This window comes from Mauremys reevesii, linkage group 1 (genome assembly GCF_016161935.1).
Source record: "Mauremys reevesii isolate NIE-2019 linkage group 1, ASM1616193v1, whole genome shotgun sequence".
NCBI lineage: Eukaryota > Metazoa > Chordata > Testudines > Geoemydidae > Mauremys > Mauremys reevesii.
The window spans coordinates 36,495,348-36,516,281 of NC_052623.1; the positions used below are offsets into that span (position 1 = coordinate 36,495,348).

General features: G+C 40.6%; 1 protein-coding gene across 2 annotated transcripts in view; it reads left to right on the top strand.

Annotated features, from left to right (window-relative positions):
• The window catches only part of CNTN5 (contactin 5), a 965,708-nt gene that overhangs the window by 890,652 nt on the left and 54,122 nt on the right, over positions 1 to 20,934 (top strand). For both annotated transcript variants that reach the window (XM_039485717.1, XM_039485709.1), the window contains 2 exons: positions 9,066 to 9,224; positions 9,672 to 9,821. In XM_039485717.1, coding sequence (XP_039341651.1) covers positions 9,066 to 9,224; positions 9,672 to 9,821 — 309 coding nt within the window. The remainder of the gene's footprint in view (positions 1 to 9,065; positions 9,225 to 9,671; positions 9,822 to 20,934) is intronic.

The following is a 20,934-nucleotide window of genomic DNA, read 5'->3' on the forward strand; positions in this document are numbered from 1 at the left end:
TCCATATCAAGATGACTGCTGTGATAGATCCAGGCCAGTTGGGAACAGCAAAGTAGTAGAAGGGAGATATACTGGCCACTGGATAAGCAGTTTTCTGTTCCCTAAGTGACCAGAGCAGGGGCTGCTCCAGGCTAATGAGAACACCTGACTCCAATTAAACTCAGGTGAGGTTGTTAAGCAGCTGACTCTAAGGCCCCTCTGATGCTATAAAAGGGCTCACTCCAGTCAGGCCACAGGGAGCCAGGGAGCGGAAGTGTGTGTGAGGAACTGGGAGCAAGAGGTGTGCAAGAAGCTGAGAGTGAGTAGGCATGCTGCTGGAGGACTGAGAAGTACAAGCATTATCAGACATCAGGAGGAAGGTCCGGTGGTGAGGACAAAGAAGGTGTTGGGAGGAGGCCTTGGGGAAGTAGCCCAGGGAGTTGTAGCTGTCGCACAACTGTACCAGGAGACACTCTAGACAGCTGCAGTCCACAGGGCCCTGGGCTGGAACCTGGAGTAGAGGGCGGGCCCGAGTTCCCCGCAAACCTCCCAATTCCTGATCAAACACAGGAGGAATTGACCTGCACTGTGGCTTCTATCAGAGGGGAAGGTCTCTGGGCTGTTTCCCGACCGACAGGATGAATCTGTTAAGCGAGCAAATCCACCAATAAGCACGGGACCCACCAAGGTAGAGGAGGAACTTTGTCACATTGCCAACTCAAGGCGCAATCCTTCAATGATGTCCTATTAGCCACGCAAAAAACTATAGATATATTAATGAAGTTGAGATTACAATTGAACACTCAAAAATCCACTCTAACTCTAGTGCAACATCTAAAATTCATAGGAGCCTATCTAGATGCAGTGAAAGCCAAAGCCTTCCTCCCACTACACAGGTTCAGCACCTTAATCATTTTAATTGACACTATTCAGATCAGCCCCAAGACCCAGGCCAGAAATTGTCTTCAACTACCAGGCACCTGACAGCAAACACCTTTGAAATAAGTCATGCAGGGTTCCACATGCATTGCCTTCAGGCATGACTCAAAGTACCAAACAGAGACAGATAGAACAAACTAACCTTGACAATCAAAGATCATCTTGAATGGCAGAAAGATCCACAGAATATCTGCACGGGGGTCCCATTCATTCAGCAACCTCCATCTTTGATACTGACAATAGACCAGGAGTGGGCAAACTTTTTGGCCCAAGGGCCATATCTGGCTATGGAAATTGTATGGCAGGCCATGAATACTCATGAAATTTGGGGTTGGGGTGTGGGAGAGAATGAGGGCTCTGACTGGGGTGCAGGCTCTGGGTTGGGGCCAGAAATGAGGAGTTCAGGGTTCAGGAGGGGTCTCTGGGCTGGGACAGAGGGGTTTGGAGGGCTGGAGAGGGATCAGGGCTGGGGCAGGGAGTTGGAGCCTGGCAGGAGGGAAGGCTCCAGGCAGCGCTTACTTCAAGCAGCTCCTGGAAGCGGCAGCATGTCCCCCTCTGGCACCTATGTAAAGGCGTGGCCAGGCAGCTCTGTGTGTTGCCCCGTCCTCAGGCGACGCCCCTGCACCTCCCATTGGCCATGGTTCCTGGTCAATGGGAGCTGTGGGGGCCATGCTTGAGGCAGGGAGCAGCATGCGGAGCCTCTTGGCTGCCCCTATGCATAGGAGACGGAGGGGGGACATAATGCTGCCACAGCATATGCGGAGCAGGACCAGCCCTCTGGTCCCCGGCGGAAGCTCAAGGGCTGGATTAAAACGTATGAAGGGCCAATGTGGCCCCGGGCCGTAGTTTGCCCACCGCTGCAATAGACGCATCCTTACTGTGCTGGGGAGCTCAACTAGACAATCACATGGTTCTAGGCAAATGGTCCCCCTTAGAATCAACTCTACATATCAACCTATTGGAGCTCAGAGCCATCAGGAATGATTGTTCACATTTCCTATCATTGATCAAGGGCAAACATATAAAAGTCATGTCAGACAACATAGCAGGTATAGTCTACATAAAACACCAGGTAGAAATGAGATCACCATCCCTTTGCGAAGAGACAGTGAAAATATGGAATTGGTGCATGGCACATCATCATCTTGTCAGCAGTCTACCTGCTGGGTGTGCAGAATACCACAGCATCCACCCTCAGCAGGATATTCTAACAGGAACACAAATGTGAAATGGACCCTGTTGTCCTCCACAATGTATTTCAGCATTGGGGAGTCCCCAAAATAGACTTATTTGCCATGACCAAAACCAAAATATGCTCTCAGTACTGCTCTAGATGCCTTCCTCTTTTACTGCAATACAGGTCTCCTTTATGCCTTTCCTCTGATTCCTCTCATATCAAAGGTCCTGCTGAGACTAAGAAATAGGAGCTCTAATGGCACACCCACCCTTCACAACATTTTTTTAGGGATAAGGTCTCACAGAGACCATACCCAACGTGCCTTCTGAAAGTATCCTCTGCCTTCCACATAAAGCAATTTATTCATCTCCCTATCTTCTTCCAAAAGCCACATCATGATCAGAGAAAAGCAATATTACATACACTCAATGTCAGGAGAGCTTTGCCATTCTATTTGGATAGAACAAAAATTTTCAGAAAATCTTCTAAACTATTGCTTCCAATTGCAGAGAGGTCTAAAGTATCCTCAGTCTCAAAACAAAGACAATCGAGATAGATATCAAACGGCATTACCTGTTACTATTGTACCCACAATCTTCAACCTCCATCTGGAGTTCAATTCTACGAGATCTGTTTCCAAGTCTGTAGCCTTCATCAAAAACGTTCCCATCACAGCAATATGCAGAACAGCAACTTGGGCATCTCCTTATACTTGTGCAGAACATTATGCTATCACATGTGACTCAGCATCAGCTGCTATGTTTTGATCCATGGTATTATCATCAGTACTAGACTCGACTCCAAAGCCCCACCCATCCATCAAGGCTTCTGCTGTAGAGCCACCTACAGTGGAGCACCCATAGGGACACTACTTGAAGAAGAAGAAGTTACTCACCTTGTGTGGTAACAGTGGTTCTTTGAGATGTGTGTCCTTATGGGTGCTCCACAAAGTACCCACTTTGCCTCTGCTTTGGAGCTCTTAATAAGGGTCTCTGTGGTAGAGAAGGAACTAAGGACAGTTGGCTCGTGCAGCACTAGATAGCCTCGAGGCAAGCCTAAAATCTCCAATCTGAGGCTCAGAGACGTGGATACACCTACAGCGGAGCAGCCACAGGGACACAGAAGGTGAGTAACATCTTCAGTGCTTCTGAAAATTCCAAAAAAAAAAATTAGGAGCAACTTCAAAGAAAAGCATCATGAACTGGTCACTCCAGCACTCTGCCCTTTTTTGAGCAGTCCCATGGTTTCTGAGAATTCACTGCATTCATTTGGTCTTGTTATCTCCAGTGGTACATTGATGATTTCAGTTCAGGGATTTAGGTAGCCTTTGATACTAAGAGTTTTGGGGAATAGTTTTAAATCAGCTGCTGAATTTTTGTTATCTTTCTTTGAATAATGCAGACTTTTCATAATTTTTGTTGTTCTTGTCACAGATATGGACCACGTGCCTTTCCCAGAAAAGAGAAATCTTTGGGCACAGTCTCCTGAAATTACTTAAATATACTGTTTATGCACTTTGGGAAAATTGCTAGCATACATGTATACATTACAAATGCTTTTGACCAAACAATTATTAGTAATATAGGTATGATAGGAACCATACTTTGTAAGAAGAAGAAAAGTGTTTGTATCTACTGAAATAAAAAGTCAGCTTTCAGCACAATGAATAATGTGTTCGCTATGGCCATAAACAGAAAGCTGGTCAACGCAGATTATATGCCTACCTTAAGTAAAATTATCAAAAGGCTACGTAGAAGCTGAAAGAGTTTAAAAATGAGTATAGAGAATTATGATGGAGTAAAGGGATGAAAGTCTTTGTGACTACAAAATGTGGCTTTAGAAGTACACGTTTTGTGGTCTAAAAATAAAAAAAGAGGCTAACGCTATTCTTCTTGCACATTGGTAAAAGAACCAGTCTAAGCAAGAAACCCACTTCCATAATATATTTGTGGAGAAGTAATGTTGTATGTGTTTTCTCTGAACCTTGTTACCCTGGAGAGTGTATAATGTAAGAGCTGATAGATAACTTGATTACTGTATATTGCCAGTAAAACATACAGACAAGTGTTTGGGTTTAAAAGCCATTACTCACAGCTATTGAATGTAACAGAAATTTGAGTTTAGCAAGTTCACATTCAAACTATAGTAAAGGCCATTAAGACACCTATAAACCCAAAGCATGGGCCCAAGTAATTGGAATTTCAATCCACCTTGCCACAAACTCAAAAACCATAACTTTTCCCAGGGTGCTTGATCTTGCCTGTTAAAAGAGTACCATGTACCTCTGCTAGACCAGAAGGCTTTTCCACATGTCTTTGTTTCCAACTCCTTTAAATCCACCTGCTTCCAACCCATATCTACATTTCAGGAAAAGGGGGCCAAGACAACCTAGCATCTAGCACAAATTATTCCTTCCCAGTAAGTTGTGGAAAATGAAAAAAACAGTTAATTTTATTTTAAAAAGTGTTGCCTATAGGCCACACCCCAGCATAGTGTTTCAGAGGTCTAGAGCATTCTATAGCCACATTAAAATTGATTAGGTCCTTAATCATTTGTTTCCTTGGTTTTAAGGGCTTGAATCTTGCAAATGATGTGGTAATTACAAAATGTGCTTTAGAAGGAGACTCTGGTTACAACTTTAACCATAGGAGACTATTGTGTCTCAGTAATAAATGGCTCACACTTGTAGAACCAGGACAAAAAATTGGGATATCTAGCTCTAAAAACACAAGCCTCTTCCATATGCAGTAACAGAGGGAAGGTCCTTGTGAGCTATCAGCTAAATAAACATCCTTATGTTTTGTCTAAGCTGCCACTTTACAGTAGAGGGCCTGCTTCTTGGAAAAATGTATGATGAACTTTACCCATGCAAAAGTTGCAGAACCAGGCATATGCACTGATTAACACCTGCTCTAAGGGTTTAATTTGGAAGTTAGTGGCTTTGTTCTGATCCTCAGCACTCAGGTGAATTGCATCCATAATGCCCAATCCAGCGCACACTGAATTCAGTGACGCAAAAAGCCTCCCATTGACTAAAATAAGAGAATTACTAAAATACTGCAATTGGTAATGTCATTTCAAGAAATCCCATATTAACATCAGACGGCAGTAGGAGCTCTAAAGACCCTCGCTAGATGATGGATAGAATAATTCCTAAAGTTAAACAAAAACAAAACTCATAACAAGTTTTCCAAAATACAGTCTCTTTTGCCCTAAAATAAAAGAAACTTCCTTAACTAAATTAAGGAGTTGCTTTGCCAAAAGATAATCCACCAATGTCATTTATGCTGGGTTTCTGTTGATTCTGGAGCTGCATAAGTGAATGTTCCACACCAAGCAAGCTTCCCTACAAAGATGCAACCATATTGCATTTATGTCTAGTCACTTTCTGAGCAGAGTTTAGAGAGGAGCATATGAGCAGACTGGCTTTGTTCCCCTAAATTGACTATTTTTAAATTAAAAAAAAAGCTGTAGAACTCCTGAACAATAATACAACCCTCGGTCGAAAAGCATCTTTAACTTAACCACCTAGCTGACACTATAAATGATTACAGCTGAGCATAAAATTTAATGGCATTTCCACAAAATGAGTAACATCTGCATGGCACTCAGGTCTTGGGCTAACTGTCATCCATTTGTCATAACCGAAGCTTTTGTCCCTTATTAGTCCCCTTTCAAAAGTGCCTGATGTTGGAAATGGAAATGCTTTTTAACAGTCCTCCTGCAGACAGTGTGAGACTACACACCCCAGAAAGTTTAAGGAGACATTGTCATGACTGATTTAGAAGGTATTTGAAATCATAAGAGAACTCGGGCAACAAAATGTATTGAGAATTTAACATGTGACATTGACATAACTAAATTTCTACCAATTTCATGTAAAGAAGCATGTTGTTATTACTATAATACAGTGGTTGGAAACTCACTCTTTCCATAAAGATATGAAGTCTTTAGGGAAAATGGTATCACAAAGGGCCTGTAATGTTGCTTAAGATTAGGGCATAGGCACTATAATACTGTGCCCAGAGCTTCAGCGCCTGGAGACACATAATTACATTACAATTGTAGTGTTTATTAAAAATAAAAAGTTTCTAGAAGTGTGGTTGCGAGGTAAACTCTAAAATTATGTCTGTCTGAGTCTGCAAATAGATTAAAGCAATTGCTGGGGAAGGGGGTGGACTCACTCCATTCATCTCAATGGGTGTTAACGCCAAGGTGAACAGCAACCCATCAGGAGACTTTGTGTGTGGCAGGAGAAGAGTGCAGTGAGTCCTGTCCACTTAAGCAGATACATGCCCAGCTGCTGGGGTAAGTACATAGGGACACTCTTGCTGCCATCTTGTCTCCCTAGAAGGAGAGCAGAGTCCCCTGCCCACCACTGCCCCATGAAGCCTTGTATTATGCTTTAGTCCAGCCCTGTTTATGGTTAGAGCAGCAAAATGTTCAAAGGGAAAATGCTCTGTGAAGCACTGAGTCCAAAGGCTAGGCTTGGCACTGAGTATAAAGGCAGGGGAGGGAATCCGAGGATGTGGAGTGACTATGCCTTAGTCTACATATATGGTTAATGGATAAAATTACAACTTCACAGTGAAGTGGTGGGACTGAACAACAGCAAAGTCATGATTGTAATTATTTTGTCATAATTCATACAAGTATTATTTTGTTGAAGGGAATATCAGAGGGAATGTAAAGTCAAGTGATACTAGCTAGTTTGTGGTTGCAAAACATCACACCTGGTGAGGCAAGACTCACAGCTACAAAATTTTCCAGACCTTTTTAAGTCCTCAGGCTTAACGTTCCACTTGTGCCCTTGCTTTCATCACTCTGGGTGTAACTTGGCATTTTTCCATGTGCTACTGAAGGAGTCCAGTCACCTAGTGTGTTGGCTCTGAATTCTCTGAAGTGTCCAGTTAACTTGTTTATTTTTCTTTTGCAATAAGATACTGAGCAATATCTATATTTTTTACACATTAGAATTCAAGGCAAAAATATATGTACCTTACAATGTCAAATGCCCAGATAATTTAATAGGTGACACTACAGGATTACCGTTTTCTAATGCTTCATTTAAATGACACAGTTTCCATTTCATTATCACAAATATTTTGTAATATAACTTATTTCAGGGGGAAGAGAAGATTATGCAGTTTATTACTTTTTTCTCTGAAATTCAAAACAACCTAGAGTTCATCAGTTTAACCCCCAAATCCACTTGGTACAAGATATTCCCTGACTTTCCCATTAACTTTGATCAGAGGTGCTAGCATCAGTTCAAGCAGGGTTCATTATTGCCATCTGAAGGGCCAAAAGAAGCCAATATATACTTATGATTACATACATACTGATAGAAAATCTTGGCACAAGACTGGTTATAACAAATTACTTTGTTTTACATTTAATGAAATTAAAAAGTGAGATATTCAAAACCAATAGAAGGAAATGCCTTTGTACACAACATGTAATTAAACTGTGGAATGTATTGCCACAGGAAGTTGTTGAAACCAAGAATTTAAGATTCAGAAATATATTTATATGGATATCAAGAATATTCAGATGTGTCATAATTATGAGAAAAAGAAGGAATCTTAAACCTTGTTCTTCAGAGTTTAAGCCAGTCTCTAACTATAAGAGACTACGATAAGATTTATGTTGGGGTCAGATTATTCCACATTTGCCTATGCATAGAGCATAGAGTTTAAGGCAAAAGGGACCACCAGATCATCTAGTCTGACCTGTATATCACAGACCACCAACACCACCCAGAACCTGCATACTAAACCTAACCTTACTGTGGTCATACCTCTTCCTCTGAGAAATCTGCTTCTCACCACTGCTGGAGAGAGGATACTGATCCAGTATGGTAGTTAATATGTTCTCTAAGTCCAGTAACACTGAGGTCTGGAGAAGATGGGGGGTGCTCATATCCATGTTTTTGGTTCTGACTCATCTCTGTTAGCAATCTTAATTAATCAGATAACATATGCAAATAAAACAGAATTCATTATGATTGTCTGCAGCTGAGTACAGTAAAAAAATATTTTTCACTTCTCAGGAGATGAAAAGCAATTTTGTTGTTTGGGTTTTTTTTTTCCTGGAACCTGTAACAAACAATATCCTTTGGAATATTAGCTTAAATGAAAAACAAAAAACATTCAAACAAGCTATTAGATGATGCAGGGAATGATTGAATGTGTGAGACAGTATATATATTGAATTCTTGATTTGGTGATTATCAAAACTTAGTGGTTTTCAAGACACCTATTCACATGTTTTACTTTGAACATGGTTCATTTGTCATATCAGCAAACTGTGGTGTTCGCCTCTACAGCATCCAAAAATTGCTTTATATTTATTAATTTCATATAATTATTATTTATTACTTTTACAGCACATGACATGCTGTGGGCTTTTAAGGCATCATTGCTACCTTGAAGAGTTTACAGTCTGAGCCTTCCTTCAGCAATAGGGTCTGTGTATTGACTTAATGTGCATAAGGGTTTGCCCCCATAAATGCAACTGCTGGATCAGGACTTGAGTTCTGATGAAGCCGAGCAAGAAAGACTGCAAGTAGATGGTGCAAGGCTGTTATCAGGAAGGAAAAGAACATATGGCTGTTTAGTTTAACCTTAGATGCTTCTTAAATGTTGCTATTTTATTTGTATTTATCTTAGGTTTTAAAAAATTAAAGAATAAAGTAATTAGTGATTTTTTTTTAATTCCTGTTTCTAATTCCACAGCTATCACTCTGACATGTTAATTGCTTCTCCCTCATGAAGCATTACAAAAATAGAAATAATCATAATTTGTCACCAGAAATCATAGAAATCAACCACCTCAATGATATGCATCTTAACTATGTATTTCATGAATACTGAACTGCATCATGTTGTTATGGAAACACATGTATCCTGTGTTAGTGCTGCTGAATTGTCATGACAGTGCAGTTCTTATTCTTCCACCTTATTTCTAGGTCCTCCAGGTCCCCCAGGAATAGTGATAGTTGAGGAAATTACAGAAACCACGGCGACGCTGTCCTGGAGTCCTGGGGCAGACAACCACAGCCCTATCTCCACATACAACTTACAAGCACGTAGCCCATTTTCACTTGGCTGGCAGACCGTAAAAACAGGTGAGAGAAAGATTTTTAACATAATATGAGTAGGCTGAGCAAAACTCATGACTCAAGAGAATAGGAACCACCTACACCAGTTGCAGAGGATGATGATGAAAATAAAAGATAAAAAAATATAATAAGATTATAAAAGAAGATAAAAAGTAAAAGGTCCAAATTTCAAAATTGCATTTGGATGTCACTTAACAACATGCCTGCAGTGTGGCTGTCCCTGCTGTAGCTGTGGATAAAGAGAAGATTTGTCTCCAAATAGTTAATCAGTTATCTTTCAGAAGCATTAAATAAACTTATATATATATATACAACTGATGAGTATTGAGCAATTGATTTCCATTACCTCCAGGGATCTTTAATATTGTAAAATTCAGTTCCACACACCACTGGCATATTACACATAAGTTTCAGGTGAGTTAATGATTTACACATTGTCTTTGCTCTCTACAGTTCCAGAGAACATAAGTGGTGATATGGAATCAGCTGTGGTAGTAGAACTGAACCCATGGGTGGAATATGAATTCAGAGTTGTAGCAACCAACAAAATCGGGACTGGCGATCCCAGTGCACCATCTCGAGTGATCAGAACCAGTGAAGCAGGTAAGAACTTTGAAAGCCACGAGTTTATTCTGCAGGAACTATCAGGAATAAAGCAATTTTAAAAAACGAATATCTTTCTATAGCCTCTTGCAGACATCTCTGTTGGCAATTACCACTAATCTAGTGTAATATTTTTTTCCCAATGGGAGAGCTTGTTCATTCAAAACAAAATTATTTTTTTAGTTTGGGAAAATGTCAGATAAGATGCCCAGCCCTCTCTTACCTTCTTCAAGTGTTAGGTCATTACACTGTGTCCTCTGCTTTATACAGCTCGCTGTCCTCTAACCTTCTTGATCCATGATCTCCCAGGAGACTCTGCTGGTTTATGAACAGGATCACACATCATTGTGCTGCAGACTCATGCATGCCCATTATTCTTTTCTCTTCCCAGGACTTTCTGTCACGCCATCCCTCTCTGTCCCCTTTTCTTCACTATAAATCCTTCACAAGTTCCATTGTTTTGAAAGTCCAATGAAATCCTACTAGTCCTCTACTGTGTCTGCTGGATCACTGCTGCTGTATTCCAGTGCATTCTGGATATTTCCTTGTATACCACAGTGAATTGTGTGTGCGCCTCTGGGGAAGCCCCAGAACATTCCTGGTTGTGGCATGCAATGTCAATAAACCAATTAAGAGCTTTGGACAAAGTTGAAGTAAATGGTGAATTTGTTATCGACAGCATGGTGAACCAGAAACCAGTTGCTACTGCCTCCGTTTTGAGAATCTTCTCTTTAGCAAAAAAACACTATCCACATAATCAATACATTATTCAGACCTCTTGGAAATGCAAGGGTCCAAAACTTTGGGAGGTTAAGTGCAATTTATAGAGAGACTAGGGGGATGGAGAAGCAAGTTGTGTGTGGCAGAAAGGGAACATGAGGGAAGCTTATTTTGAACTATTTAGATGGAGGAACAAATCGGGAGAGGACACATGTTTAGGGAGAAGGCTGGGAGACAGAGATGGGGTTGGGAGTAAGCATCCAAGTGGATCTCAACTTCTGAACACTTGAGGATTTTCCCTGCCATCACTTCTGGTTGTTTTGTTTTCCATTAAGTGTAGGGTGACCAGATGTCACATTTTGAAAGGGATAGTCCCGTTTTTGGGGACTTTTTCTTATATAGGTGCCTGTTACCCCCCATCCCCTGTCCCATTTTTTCACAGTTGCTATCTGATAACCCTAGTTAAGTGACTTGTAAGTAGGCTGTTAATCATATAGAGTAGTTGTTTTCAAGCTTAAATGAAACCAGCCATGCTTTTGTAACCCATGCCTGCTGGTGTGGTGCTCTGTCCCCCTCGAGTGGCACCTAGATCATATAGAGACTGATGAGTCTGCAACAGCCTTGGCTAACAGCGCGCATGTAGAAGAGGATCATGCAGTCAGCTTCAGAAGTCCGTGGTTCTATCCCTGCCTACACCTGGCATCTACTGACCTTACAGTTTTACCATTTGTATATAGGAATAATTAGATGAATAGGTTAGTCACGTCTCGTTCTGTTTTCTGTCTTTTCATGAGGGGAGATTGTAAGGATTGCAAGTGGTAATGCCATAGTCTATCTGCATTCATAGTTCTGGGGTCATTCGTAGGGTCAGCCTTTGAGCTTTGTTAATTATGTGCATTAGAGCCATAGTTCACTGGTCTGTAGACTCATTGCCTCATAGACTTTAAGGTCAGAAGGGACCATCGTGATCATCTAGACCAATGGCGGGAACCTGTCACCCACAGGCTGCACGCAGCCTGTCAGGTAATCCTCTGGTGGGCCGCAAGACAGTTTGTTTACATTGACCATCTACAGGCATGGCTGCCCTCAGCTCCCATTGGCCGGGAACAGCGAACTGCAGCCACTGGGAGCTGCAGGCGGCCGTGCCTGCGGACAGTCAATGTAAACAAACTGTTTCACGGTTCGCCAGTGGATTACCCTGATGTTCCGCGTGCGGCCCGCGGGCCATGGGTTGCCCACCACTGATCTAGTCTGACCTCCTGCACGCTGCAGGCCGCAGAACCTCACCCACCCACTCTTGCAATAGAAACCACACATAAACAGTCATTCTTAAAACAGTCATGATAGCTGTAGTTAGGGGGAGGGATAGCTCAGTGATTTGAGCATTGGCCTGCTAAACCCAGGGGTGTGACTTCAATCCTTGAGGGGGCCACTTAGGGATCTGGGGCAAAAATCAGTCCTTGGTCCTACTAGTGAAGGCAGAGGGCTGGACTTGATGACCTTTCAAGGTCCCTTCCAGTTCTAGGAGATTGGTATATCTCCTATTATTATTTATAGACTGATTTATATATATATATATATATATATATATATATATATATATATATATATATATTATCTGTAGTCATAATAAAGAACATTTCATTTTTTTCTGTTTTAAAAGGCCACTTTGTTGTTATTTTAAAAATAGGTTTCACTGTACAGTCATAGAACTCCATGCAGGGTTGATGGATTTTCATTCCTTCCTGCCAAAGGATACATTTTATCCAACTTCTGTGCCTTGTTCACTCTGTTTTTGGTCACACAGTTCCTCTCTCTCTCTCTCTCCTTTTATTTTTAAGCAGGAACTCCATATGCTTCATACTTTGCTCCATTACAGTCCGAAGGGAGAGAAGGAAAACGATATGAAAATTACATGACCTACTCTTGTTTTAAATAGTGTTTGGAAAAGCTTTTACCATCAGCCTTATGCTTTCCCTGGTTTTGTACCATATGTAGCGCTAGTATTACTAATTCTGTTGAACCCAAATGTTCTAACTACTTCTCTTGTTAGGCAGGTGATACAAATCAGAGAGGACACAGACATTCCAAGAGAAGCTTATCTCAGGTGATAGGCTGCATCCAAAAGCTTATATTCACTCAGATTTATGAATGCATATCCTGTGTTTAAAAGGATGGTTCTGTGTTTTAATGGACCAGATGTATTTTAGGCCGTGAATGAGTATTTTTCTCACCATCTGGGTTTTGAAAATTTAATGCTGTAGTTTGCAGTCATGTTGTGTGTGGGGGTTGTTTTATTTCATTTCTTTTCAGTTGTTTGCCAAACGAAAGTTGCATTTTCTAACTCATTTCCCTATGACCCTGATGAAAAGTTCTCCCCATCTCCACAAATTTTTTCTTGGTTTTAGCTGTGAGATTTCAATCAATAATACATTACAATCAGTAGAGGAAGAATATTGGGACTGGATGATACACGTGTATAGTATGTGTTGTATCCCTATCTAGTGGCTGGTACACATAAATGATAACCGCCTACTACTGCTTTTTTAACTTAAGTGGTAGAGATGTGTGTTTAGATGCTGAAGTGCCCAGGATCAAACCAGGCTGCAGGTAAATACATTTGTATTTGGGGTTGAATGAAAACTTTGTGACTAATGAACTTAAATAGGGTCATTCTACATGATTTTTTTAAAATCCTCCCATCTCCAGTTTGATGCTCTCTTTCTTTCCCTATAACATTTTTAACTACAGAATTGTTCTAGTTGTAAGTGTGTGTTTTGGAGCATAGCATGTTAAATCCCATACAAATGTCAATAAATCAACTTGTGGCTTTGGAACAAGCTGAAGTAAATAGTGAATTTGTCATTCAATGTATGTGTTAAAGACAGCCTGGTGAACCAGAAATCGGTTGCCACCACCTCCTTTTCATTAGTGAAAACACTATCCAGTTTTTTGTCTGTTTGTTGGGATTTAAAAAAAAAAGGGGGGAAGATTATTTTAAATTGCAACAAGGGATGACTTTCCAATTTGTTAAAATATTGGAAGAGAGTTTTAAAATGTTTACTCCTAATGATAACTTAATGAACTATGTTTATGGAAAACTGAAATAGATATCAGTAGTAGCAAACTTACACATTATTCATAATTTTACAGGGCCTCAAAATTCTCCGGTGCTTCACAGAAAAATATGGGCCTCTGCATTGAATAGCTTACATTCAAAAGCCACAATCTTGAAACTGGATTCTACATGAAGTCAGAGGTCCATGCCAGTAGATCCAGTTGCAGGATTGGGGCTTAAATGATGGATTTGGAGGACAAGCATAATTATCTCATATACCAGGAAGGAATGGGGTGAGGAAAGATTCAGGTTATGGATATGTGATTACAGAGTTATGACGTGCAGGCATAAAGAAGACTTGATTCTTGTTTGTTTAGATAGACTGTGTAGATCAGTGGTAGGCAACTTGTGGCCCATCAGGGTAATCTGATTGCGGGCCGTGAGACATTTTGCTAATGATGACCATCCTCAGGCATGGCCGTTCGCAGCTCCCAGTGGCCACGGTTCACCATTCCCAGACAATGGCAGCTGCAGGAAGTAGCGGGCCACGGAGTATAATCAATGAGTCTTTAATTGAAAACTGCACCTTAACATTTTGAACAGAAAACTTTTAAATTCCTTCATTATTTCTCATTTTTCTTTAATTTTCTTCCACCCTACTTTGTGTTTTAACATTAATTTTGTTTAATTTAGGAGGACTTTCCATCGTATTATTTTCAACACACCATTTTCTATTTTAATACATTTTCATATTATATTTTTACTGATTTTAGTCAACACACATCTTTTCAAGAATGCTTAGTAAATTGAAGTGTTCTCTCAATACAATTGGGAAAATCTAAATGAAAAAAAAATAGCCCCAACAGCTCTCCAAAGTATGTTTGGTAGTGCCTTCTAAATGTCCTTCAGCCTCAGGTTCCAGGGTCCTATGTATCACAAAAGGAGACAGAATGAAGGGAATATCATTTCACAGTACAAATAGCCACCTGGTTGAATTGCTGGGATGGTTTCTGGTATAGGAAATGATGGACAATGTTCTGTGGCTTGGTATGTGATTGTACAGGACCTGTGTTCCTTCTCCTTGTCTGTTCTGACATACAGACTGTGACCAATCATTAAAAAGTATTTCCGTAACCTTTTTGGGCTCCTTTGTCCACATCTCCCATTTGATTTCTAGCTCATAATAATACATGGGAGGCAACCTCTCTGATTGTGTCTGGCTGCCATTTTGTCTCTCCTCTGGAGTGGAGTTTTGGTTTTTGTCATCAAGAAACATGGAACAAACAGAGAAGGAAACATCAAAGAGGCACAGCAAAAAGAAAACTAATTTGCTGTACCTCTTGCCCTAGCATTTTTCCATGGGAGTCCTAGTGTTTTCTGCCCTTTTTTCCCCACAGACTTCACATTTTTTTCAGCACATTGGGAAGCTATTTTCTTCAATCCTTGGGCTATTTCCATAGTCTCCAGAGATATTATGGTGAGTTTCTCAGACTCCCTCACTTCCCAGAAGAGTAGTCAACACATGCACACAGCCCTACCTTTCCTAGGCCTGGAGAGCTCATTCCCTGCAAATACTCTGACACCCAAAATGCATAGCATTTTCCAGGATTTTCTCCAGGTGCTTCTTGGCTCCCAAGAGAGGAGGAATCAGCCCTTTATTTGAGCTGAAGTGAATGAACCAGTTCATCAAAACTCATAACTTCAAAATGGAATCCACAGATTCACTCTGCTACCTGTGGACTAGTGAGATTGCTCTGCCCCTTAGTTTCTGGTCCTATCTCTCCAGTGCAAAGGGCATCTTTTTACAGCCAGATTCCTTGGGCCCAGTTTTACTGCAGGACACTTCAGCAACTGGTGACTGCAGAAGCATGTGACCAGTCCAGATTCCTGAAAATGTAAGGGTGCCACATAATTAAATTAATGGAGATATCGTATCTCCTAGAACTGGAAGGGACCTTGAAAGGTCATTGAGTCCAGTCCCCTGCCTTCACTAGCAGGACCAAGTACTGATTTTGCCGCAGATCCCTAAGTGGCCCCCTCAAGGATTGAAGTCACAACCCTGGGTTAATAGGCCAATGCTCAAACCCCCCGCTGAGCCTTCTAGGAGACTCCACCTTCCTGAATTTTCTCCACAAAAAGTCCTTCAGATTCTGGACCATCAGGCTGTCTGCCCGAACCTATCCAAAATTCCCCTATGAGGGTAATTTCTTAAATTGGAAATTCTCCAGCAGATTACTAAACAATGAGATAAACCTATTTATAGACCAGTTCACATCAAAAAGTCATGCCAAGTGTCCTTTCCTGTATAGCTGGTATCTCCTTCTCTTACTCTGGAGGGTGGGTATTTATTTTTCCTCTTGATACACAGCAAGGTGCAGTTCAGGAAGATAGTCAAGATCTTTTTGATTTCCTATACTAAAGACAGTGATAGCTTTACCTCTTGTGTCTTGGCTCATGCAGGCGGTGACCTTCCACTACTCTCCAAACAGGTACCACTTGTTGGACCCTGAACTTTGTCCTTCTGAAATTAACTGGATCCAGCCTTTGAGACTGTCCACTAAGAACTTGAACCTCAAGATGGTTTTCCTAGAGGCAGTTATCAAAGCCAGAGAGGCTGGAAGAACTGGCCACAGTCAGTCCCCTATTTACTCCCGTAAATGCTTTTCCACAGCATCCTGTCTGCTTCTTTCCCAAACCAGAATCATTTTTTTCTGTTTTTTTTACCTGAAAATCCTAGATGGAAAGACCTTGGAACAAATGAAACCTCAGAAGGTCTCGTGTTTTACTGGAAGATCAAAATCCTTCAACAAAACGTGTGTGGAAGGAAATTTAATTCTTTTAAAAAAGATATGGCTCCAGCCTCTCTGCCCATTGATGAGCAGAGCTGCCCAGTTAATCTGTGAGGACATTCGATGCACTCCACATTTATGGTAGGCAGGCTGCCTCTGGGCTTATGAGAGCTCTGGGATAACACACATCCCGGTTGAGCAATGTGATTCTGCCTCACCTCCAACACAGATCTGTCATCCACAAGACATGATCATGCCTATACAGATAATCCACAACAGCATTGAATGTGTAATTAATCTACCATTTTTTTTATAATTAAATGGAAATTGACAGCTGTAAGTTAGTGGTTTATACAAGCTTGACTTGAGAATAGAGTCTTTTTCTCTCACTGCCCCTCATTTTTTATCCCATCTTCCCCAAATCAGTAACAGGACTTTATACTAGTACAGTATTTAAATACCCCTGGCAGCAATAGTTGGAATGGTATCAGGTAATCGACAGAATAATAAACAGGTTTCCACTTGCCTTAATTTTCTAATTAAACCCTAATCTTGTTACTTAGTTCATATTTAGTTAACATGATTGCTCTTCATAGCTCCTTTCACTGGAATGGATAATACTGTGATTTTCTAACTCACAGCCAGTTCCAGTAATTCTGTTAATTCTAGCCTTGATACATATTTTATAGGTCCACAAGGTGAAAAGAGCCAATAACATCAATTTAAACATGCTAGATATTCCACAAAAGCAACCGGGCATTTGGAGCCTGGGGGCAGAACATCAATTACATTATCTATTCATGGTGAAACATGGGTAGGAGAGAAATTGAGTAGACTCAGAATTTAACCTGCTAATTGCGCATGCAAACAATTCTCTGAGCTAATAGGCTGATGACATTTAGTTGTAGAAGACTGTATATAGGATTAAAAATATAAATAAATCAACCTTCTTCTGAGTTAGGCCTTCCTTGCATTACATTAAAGAATGAATATGCCACAGTGAAAAATTGGCTTCTTTGGTCTGGTTTGTTTGGGTTTTTGTTTTGTTTCTTTTGTTTGAGCTGGAGAAAAAGGATTTCAGCGTTTCTATTAATTACTATTAATTTGATTCTGCAATCAAATTCACTGCTGTATTGAGATTTGACAATGTTTAAATAGATAACTAAGGCCTGAAGGAGCCCCCAAAGCAAAAATAGAAAGAAGATGGCATGACAGGTTTCCCCCCTTGGGGTGCCACCTGATGTACTGGGGTCCTACTGAGCCCGCCCATTCCACCAGCCTGGGCTCCTTCACCCTGTCCTGCTGTGCCAGGTCCTCAAGCCTCCTCTAGTACACACACAGGCAGGGTCATACCCAGCTGCAAAAGTATACAGAACTGAGGTCAGCTCTGTGTGGGAAGCTCAGGGATTGCCCAGCACTCAATTGCACCCCTCCCCTTCACCTCCCCCTGCCCCCCAGAATGTAAACCCACAATTATATTGTTTCCCACTGCACAGAAATCTGTACAGCATAAGCTCATGAAAGTTACCCCCTCCCTGAGTGTGGAGGAAGATATGCATAGCTTTTCACCCCCCAGTTATGAATTCCACACACTGGTTTATAGAAAACAAAACAAGTTTATTTACTACAAAGAAGAGAGTTTAAGTGCCTGTTAGTGGTAGCAAACAGATCAAAGCAGATTACTTTAGTAAATAAATAAAACCACAAACTGACCTTAACTCCTGAGCTAGATAGGTAGGATATAAATTAGCAGAGTCTCACTCTGAGTGATAAACAGGCTGGCAGATTCTTAAGGCAATGGTTGCCTTGGCTTTCCCAGGTTTTCATGTACAGGCTAAAGATCCTTCTAGGCTGGGACCATCACTTCCCACAGTTCAGTTCTTGCCGCTCAGCTTTTCCAGGTGTGTTGTTTCAGGGAGAGTGAGGTCCCCTCATGATGTCATTGTCCCTGTTTTATATCTTCTTCCCACTTGCCAGAAAGCTCTTTTGCCATAAACTGGGTCAAACAGTTCCCATTGTGTAGTGCTGTCTCTGAGAGGTTTCTATTGTACACAGTTCCTGGGGTAAACCTTGTGCCTGTGTGCATTTCCTCAGTAAGCCATTAACATTGTTTGGCCTTTTTTACTGTTGTACCTGAAAGGCTGCTTGTGCATGTTTTCAACCTCACAACATGTTTCAGTAACACATACATAGCCAAACTTCATACCGTCACATGACGATAACACATACACTCCAATGAGATATTAATGTCTAGCAGATCAAGACTTTTAGACTGATACCTCACAAGACAGCCTTTGTACAAAACATATCCTAATTGCATGACAGTGGTGAATATTGGGGTGGCAGGGTATCACAGAGAGCAATCACTGATTGCATGGGTATGTTTAAAAACAATCCACTAACTGGTGTGTAAAATTGCAGGAGCTAAATCCAAGTACAGTATTGTGTGCTACCAGCAAACAAACTGGAAAATTCAAGAGATTGTCCTTTGATATTTTCCTGACGTCTGTATCACAGCACTTAAGTCCCCAGTTCCTTTTATTGTAGTTTTTGAGGGATTCCGCTACGATGGTGTAGTCATGCATCAGATATTACGAGTGAATAGCAATTACGCTTATTTAGTACTAAAATTCAAATGTCCTATACACCAAAAAAAACCTTAACACCAAGTATATGCTGTTGTTTTCCCCCCATTGTTTTCCAATCAGTTTAATATGGTGCATTACTTCTTCAAAGACGCTGACACATTTTCACATCCTGTTCCAGCACAGATGAGGTAGGAAATGTTTTCCTTGGAGAATGTCAGCGTGAGGGCTGGCCTTTCATGCTAGGAAAGATTTTTTATTTAACGTTTGTCAGCTTTCCAGATGTATACTGAAGAATATATGTAAGGAAAACAAGGACAAAAAAGCTGCTGAGTTTGTTGTTACTTTGGGCCTTGGATTAGGAAGCTTTGTCAAATCTTATTTCTTAACTGAGATCAAAAACCAAGAAAAGAATTTTTATTGGAAGTACAAGTCTTAAAAGATATATATATATATAAACACTGTAAAAGAAACAAACAAACAGAAGCCGTAGAAGTTCCTTGAACAAACATTTTCATAAGGACTAAAACCAAGTTTAATAATTTATCTTCCCTAAGGAATGAAGCAGTGTCAAAATCTTCTCTTTTTTTAGATGAGGTGCTTCAACCTTTACATAAATAATATTTTTGCAAAAAATATCTTCATGATGATAGCAATTAAGAAGAGGAAGCATGGGTTTGTGGGTAAGGCAGTGAGCTGGCTGGGTTCAGTCTCTGGATCTGCCAGAAATTCTCTGTGTGATCTTGGTCATGTAAACTGTTCGCCATGTGAAAAATAAGAGCATAGCAATACTTATTTCTATTTTGTCTATTTAGATTGCAATGTGTTCAGGGCAAGGATCACTTCTCTGTGTTTGTACAGTTCCCAGTACGGTGGGTTTTGATCGTGGGTATGGCATTTAGGTGCTACTGTAATACAAATAAATAATCATGAATTGGTCATGGTACCGTGTTAAAAACATGTATTGATCATTACTCTCCTTGAACATCATAACTTGAATAATTGAAAGAAGGTTGTTTAATAGTTCCTTAAATACGTAAAAGGGAAACACATACACTGATTGTATTATTATTTATTTACTTAATGCCTCAGTATTCATGAGGATGGCATTTTCAGCCATGACCACACTAAGGTTTTGGGGATGCTTCAGTTTTTAGGTGCTCAGCTTGAGACATATTGACCTAAATTTCAGAAGATCTGAGCTACCACAACTGCCATAAAAATCAGTGGAGCAATGGAATGTCTGAAGGCCAGGTGTGGGTGTTTCAATTACGCACCCCCAAAGCAGTGGCCACTTTTGAAAATATGGTGCCCAATGTTTGACAAAGAGGAAGGTAGACCCCAGCCACAAAGAGGTTATAATCTGCTGACTTTGATGATACTGTGCCACCTTCATAAACATTCAGCTGACATTAATTTTAAATATGTAGGTGAGATTTTTAAAGGTGCTTTGCAATACCACTCTTCCCATTGACATCAATGGAAATTTTACCTTTTGCTTTATTGGAAGCAGACTTAGGCGAATGATGAGAACCGCTAACATTATTTTAATTGCTAAAACCTACTGTATAATAACCAGTTTCTGGAAGCCAGAATTAGTCTGTTGTTGTCAGCATCTATTTCAGCTCATTATGGCAGTGCAGCCAAGGCATGTACCCTAATCACTTTACTGAGCAACATTCAAGATATGTTTATTGTTATAATTGGTCTCTTTTTATACTAATTCCACCACATCCTACAGCCATTCCACATAAAAAATCCTCATTAAAGTTTATACTATATGTGCGTGCATGTGTGTGTGTGTATAAGTGTGTGTTTTCTAAAAGGAAAGTGCAATATTGTTTTTAAAGTGCAATTAGCTTGTATAGACAAGTTATTCATAAATTCTCGATTATACTTCATTAGGTTTTGTGCGTCTCCTTTTTCCAGTCATATAGATGTAGCCTTTTCTCTTTCTTCCC